The following is a 6,287-nucleotide window of genomic DNA, read 5'->3' on the forward strand; positions in this document are numbered from 1 at the left end:
TGGCTCAGGGCCGCCATGCACCCTGTAAGCTTCATTTGCACCTGGGTGGCTTCATGAACCTGATTGCGTTGATCTTTGTTGGGTTGGCTTCGATGCCCCGACTGCTTATGATGAAGCCTAGTAGCTTGCCGGCCGGGACGCCGAAGACACACTTGGTGGGGTTCAGCTTCCATTTGAATCTCCTGAGATTTTCAAATGTTTCTTGGAGGTCGGCAATGAACTGATCATTGGACCTGGTCTTGATGACGACGTCATCTACATAGGCCTCGGCGTTGTGCCCGATCTGCCGGCCTTCTGGTAAGTAGCACCTGCGTTCTTGAGGCCGAACGTCATGGTGTCGTAGCAGTACGCCCCAAAGGGCGTTATGAAGGATGTCTTCTCTTGATCCGACTTCTTCAGGGCGATCTGATGGTAACCTGAGTAGCATTCAAGAAAAGAGAGGAGTGCGCACTTGGCTGTTTAGTCAACAACCTGGTCGATGCACGGGAGAGGGAAGGGATCTTTAGGGCGGTGCTTGTTGAGATCTGTATAGTCAACACACATTCTCCATTCGCTGTTTTTCTTTTTTACAAGGACTGGATTTGCAAGCCATTCTGGGTGTGTGACTTCTCGGATGAAACCAGCGGCTAGGAGCCGGGTTACCTCTACCCTGATAGCCTCCTTCCGATCTTGAGCGAAGCGACGCAGCCGTTGCTTGACAGGCCGTGCCTTCTCATTGAGATCTAAGGAGTGCTCAGCCTCCTCCCTCGGTATGCCTGGCATGTCGGAGGGCTTCCATGCGAAGATGTCCCAGTTGGCGCGGAGGAAGGATGTGAGCGCGAGTTCCTATGTGGAGTCGAGGTCGGCCCCGATCAAGGCGGTCTTGTCGGGGTGGTTGTCGCTGAGGACGATCGTCTTCGTCTGGCTATCAGGGTGCAGCTGGGATCCTAAGTCGTTGGAGGGTTTCTGGAGCTGATCCATCATGAGGGCCTTTGCTGCCTGGGCGACATAGGCTTGGTTGTTGCTTCTCTCCATGGCTTCCGCAGTGTTGATGTTCTCCGTCTCACAGGAGTGGGACGTTTGGATGTTGCCGCGGATGGAGAGGACTCCGTTCGGAGCTGGCATCTTCAGGAGAAGATACGTGTGGATCGGGATCGCCATGAACTTGGCAAGAGCTGGTCTCCCAAGTATGGCGTGGTAGGAGGTCTCGAACGGCGCCACCTCGAAGATGATGGACTCCGTGCGGTAGTTGTCCCGGGTGCCGAAAGTGACCAGGAGGGTGACCTTGCCGACCGGAGTCGAATCGACACCCGGGATGATGCCGTAGAAGGCCTGGTCTGAAGGAACCAGCTTGGTCATGTCAAAGCCCATGTCCTCCAGGGTCTTGGCGAAGATGATGTTGAGCGCGTTGCCTCCGTTGATGAGCACCCTGGCCAGACGGATCTGGCGGATCACTGGGTTCCCCACGAGGGGGTAAGCACTCGGCCTGGGTAGGTGCACCCAGTGGTCGCGCCGGTCGAACGTGATCGGGATCTCCGACCAGTGAAGGGGCTCAACCGGGTGCCTGAACACCGAGATGACATCGCGATTGTGCAGCTTGATGCTGCGCTTGCAGGATGGCATGCTGGAGCCTCCAAAGATGATGTTGACCACCCGTTCTTCCTCCTGGAAGGTACCGGGTGATCTGTTGCCTTTCTAATTGTCCTCATCTCGCCTGGGCGAGCGGTTCCAGTGTCCGCGACAGCGGGAGCTTCTGGAAGTACCCGGCCTTTCGCGGTCGTCCAGCCTTGGACGCTTGGGCTCCTCCGGTGCGACGCTATTGGAGAGGGTGCGGCACTCGCGCGCTGTGCAGTTGGCGTCCTTATGCCAGGGGCACTTGGTGTCAAGGAGCCTGTCGAGTTCCTCCTGGTCGAGGGAGGTGCGCTGCTGGGGCCGATCGGCGATGGCTACGGTGTTGTCAGGGCCGCGCTTGCGCTCACGAGCCTTGGAGGACTCGGCGCGGTCGCGGTTCTTGCCGTGCTGTGGAGGACGATCACCAGCTGGACGAACCGAGTCATCGTCCCTTTAGCGAGGACGATCAAGGGTGTCGCGGCGGTCCTTGTGGTGGCGGTGTGCACGCTCGGCGTCCTCCATGTCGGCGTGCTTGTTGACGACGGCCATCATGTCGGAGACGGTCTTGGGATTTCTTTCAAACATATTCCTCCATAGTTCGATGCTATGGTGGCCTTGGTGGAAGTGGTAGATCACATCCCTGTCATCAACTTCCGTAATCGTGTTACGGTTAGCAAAGTACCTTTTGATGTAGTCACGCAGGGACTCAGAGGGGCGCTGCGTGACACTGCCTAGATCCCATCTGGTTTTGGGGCCCGGGCAGGCTGCCTGGTGGTACTGGACGAAGGCGGTGCAGAGATCCTGCCAGTAGTTGATCGAGCCAGCAGGAAGTGATTCGAGCCAGTTCTGTACTTGGCGGCTCATCATCACCGGGAAGTACGCCGCCATGATCTCGTTGTTGCCGTTCGCAGCCTGAACAGCGTAGGTACGCAGCCACGTCTTGGGGTCGGATTCACCATCGAACTTCTTGATGCCGACCGGCTTGAAGGTCGCGGGCCACTGGATGGCTCGCAACCTGTCGGAGAAGGTGGAGAAGCCGTTGAGGTCGTCCGCCAGGTCGTAGTCATCGTCGCGGGGTTGACGATCGCGGTTGTTGTGGTTGGCGCCTGGTGCACCATGTTCCTCGTCGTAATGGTAATGTCATTCCCGCTCGGTGTTGTCCCGTTCGCGATGACGGTTGTCGATGCGGGGTCGAAGATCGCAGCGGCCGAGGTGATCGCGGAGATCTGGCTGGTTGACCTCCTCGTTGCAGTGATGGGGGCGTACCGAGCGGTTGGAGCTCGATTGCACCCGGTAGTTGGAGTACTCCCTCCTTAGGCCCTGGGCCTGGGTTGCTGCAACATGGAGACGAGCATGGGCTTTCTCAATCTTGGGAGTTTGAGGAAGACCTTCGAATACCTAAAGAACGGCGGCCATGTTGGCAGATGGCATGGCGAAGACTTGGTGGCCGTCGTAGTAGAGGACGAACTCATTCTCGGGGTTCCTGGGCCTTGGTGGAGATGGACGCCGCCGTCCAACCCTGGAGTTGCGGCGCTCGGCATTCTCGAGATCTTCTTCAGCTTGCATGATGACGTCTTCATTGGCCCGAAGATCGGCCCGAAGGGCATTACGGTGAAGGCACTGCGCCCGTTGTTGGTCGTTCTCGCCGGTGATGGACTCAGAGTCCAGCGAGATGACCGAGATCTGACGCCGGCCATCAGAGTTGCTGCGGTTGGGCGAGAGGGTGAAGACAACAGCCTGATATCCAGCCTCAGGTGATGAGGGCGGATCAGATTGGATCTACTCCGAGTCAGACTGATCCAGCTCGGTGATGTGCAGGTTGCCCATGCGTACTCGGACCTAATCCGAGTAGACCGCAGAGTTGTTGCGGAGCCCATATGGCACAATAGCCGAGTCGCCTGGACGACCCAGCACGCTCTCGCCGAGTTGAATGCACTCGGCAAGGGATTTGGTGACGCGATCTATTCCAGAGATTAGATCGGTATTGGAGATAATAGGACGACGCGTTGCCCTGGGGCGAACGATCAAGGGATCGTTGATGTCGAGTTCGGAAACCTGACAAACGATGGAACTCTGCGCCGTTAGATTGGATCTGATGCTTGTAGAATTGCCGCTCTCGGTGATCGAGGGGCTGGTGGGTGGGTTCCGGGGAACCGTAGTTTCCGGGAAACTACCGAAGGTGAAGGCGAATCCGGCGGCGGCCTCCATTTGGATGCTGACATTGGCGGATAAGAAGACGCCAGATCTTGATGCCATCGAGCTCGCTGTAAGGATTCCTGAGAAATCTCCCCTACCTGGCGCGCCAACTCTCGGATTGCTTATCCGGCAAGTCCACCAGGGGTATGCCCGGCGGTAGATTTATAGGTGAAGGGGGGATTCCGGAGCTAAGAACTATATGGTTGCGAGATGACGCTAGGGTTTAGACAGATTCGGGCCGCTCGGGAGTGTAATACCCTGTGTCCTGTGTTGTGTGTATTGTATGAGCTTGATGATGATGAATGAGATGCGTTCTATGGGTCCCCTCACAGCGCCTTTATAGGCCAGGTGCCGTGGGTTATAAGTAAGGGAAGATATCTACACGGGTTGTTACATGGAATCAGGTCGGTTGAAATCCCTAGATTTCCGGAATACATATCCGCACCTTGATCCTGATCCTCGGAGGAACCTTTCGACGTCTAGCCGAGTGCCTGTCCGCCGGGTAGTCGTGCAGAGTGGTCATGGCCGATTAGCTACCCAGTCGGGAGACAACTACTTGGCTGGGAGGTACCCTTATGTACCTCCGTCAGAGTCCGACCTGAAGGAGAAGTACCCGCACCTGTTTGAAACCCAGGTAAACTTTTAATCTCGGGCACGAGATTCTCGTGAGGGGGGGGGGGAGACTGTAACATCCCGTAATTTTACGGAATGTTATATTATTCAAAAATACGAGTTTTCAAAAAAAAATTGCGTGGAAGTGCTATTAGCTAGGGTCACTTAAGGATTAATGCTATCCTTCCTCAAATTCCTAGAGTTTAAATTGTATTTATAACACAAGGACCTAAATGCTAGTGTGACATATTTGGGTTTATTTGAAATTTATTTGGCTCTACTTGTTTCAATTTGGTTTGAGTGGTTTTTGTTTGAATTGAGTGGTTTTTAATTTGAATCAGCCATTCAAATTAAAAACAAAAGCTAACTCACCTACTAACTCAGACCAGGCCCAAACCAACTAACCCTAGCTGGCCCGACCACCCTTTCGGCCCGAAACCACGCCGCAACCCAAACCCCCGTGCGCGGACACGCCGCACGGCCTGAATGGCCCAGTTCACCCCCGCCGGCCCATTAACCCTTCCCCCTCACCCGTTCGTCGCCCTGAGCTGCTGACAGGCGGGACCCACCTGTCATCTTTATCCCCCTCCTCACACCACCCGCGCCTCCCCTACGTTTTCCCCACGGAGTGTCGCGACCCCGCGCGGGCGTGTCTCCCGCCGGTCTGTGGTCAAGGTGACGCCACCGCCTGCCGCCGTGGTCAGCCATGCCTCCACCCGCTCGCGATCCCTATCCCATCGTACCCAAAAACCCTAGCCGTGGAGCCCCCTGATGCCCCCACGTACCCCTAATCCGCGGCCATCCCATCGCCGCCATTCCTTTTTGGCGTCCGGGCCAAAACCCTAGCACCTCGCCTATATAAACCCCGCGGCCGCGCCCTTGGAAACCCTAGCCACCGAGGGGATTTCGCCTTCCACCGCCGCCGCCAAGAGAGGAGAAGAAGGGGAAGAAACAGAGTAGGGAAGGAGAAGGAAGAGGAGCTGGCGCCCGTACCCCTGCAACAGTGTCGCAGCTCGATACGGCACGGCCTCGACCCGCCTGCACCGAATCGACACGGCGCCGAGCCTTTCTTCCCCTGACCCGCCAGGTGAGCGTAGCCGTCCGCCTCGCCTGCCCTTCCCTTGTGCCGGCGAGCCTCTGGCCATCGATGGACCAGCCCTAGCAAGCCCTAGGACCCCCTTCCTTCTGTGTGGACGCCTGCAGGGACCGGATCGCCGCTGCATCGCCGCAACCCGCGGCCTGCCGTCGCCTGTCCCTTTTCCTAGAGTCGTGCCTTATGCGGCCACGCCGCGGCTCGGGTGAACCCGATGCCCGAGCGCGTGCGCACAGCCACGGCCAGGCCACCAAGGCGACGCCTTTGGTCACCTTGGTTGGACCCGTGTCGATCCGCACCGCCAGCGAGCCTTGGTGCCGCCGCGGATGCCGTCCGTTTCGCCGCCGTGCCTGCCGCCGGAGTTCTGCTGTGGCCTTGCCACACTGGAGCTGCTCGCGTGCGTGTCCTAGGCCCAAGGCTGGGCCATCGAATGCCTGGTGGCCGGGAACAAGCCGCCGCCGCCCTCTCTCACCGCTGCTGGCCCGCCATGGCTTCGCCACGGCCTCGCCGGCGTGCGCGCACGAGGGCCGGCCAAGACCGTCCCTTGGCCCTTCCTGAACCACGCGCGTGTATGCCCGAGCCAAGGCGGAGCCTTTGCTCGCCTGGGCATTGAAACCGCCGCCGCGCCATCGCCGCGCCCACGCCGTGACATCACGTTCGCGGCGTGGTGAGCCTGGCCTATTGAAGACACACACACACACGCACACACACGAGCCTGCAATGCACCGGATCAGGGAGGAGCCGTACCAGATACCAGAGGAGCCGCACCGGATGATGAGTGGGACCCAGCAGTCAG

General features: G+C 58.2%; 1 protein-coding gene across 1 annotated transcript; it reads right to left on the reverse strand.

Moving 5' to 3' along the window:
• Positions 1–825: 825 nt before the first annotated feature.
• On the reverse strand, positions 826–1,602 carry LOC120645391. The gene has a single exon (XM_039922180.1). The coding sequence runs from the start codon at positions 1,600–1,602 to the stop codon at positions 826–828; it is 777 nt and encodes a 258-aa protein (XP_039778114.1).
• Positions 1,603–6,287: the final 4,685 nt, after the last annotated feature.

The sequence above is a fragment of the Panicum virgatum genome, chromosome 8K (assembly GCF_016808335.1).
Source record: "Panicum virgatum strain AP13 chromosome 8K, P.virgatum_v5, whole genome shotgun sequence".
Lineage (NCBI taxonomy): Eukaryota > Viridiplantae > Streptophyta > Magnoliopsida > Poales > Poaceae > Panicum > Panicum virgatum.

Coding starts and splice junctions, on each gene's coding strand:
- LOC120645391 (XM_039922180.1), bottom strand. CDS start 1,602: ATGCCATCCTGCAAGCGCAGCATCAAGCTGCACAATCGCGATGTCATC.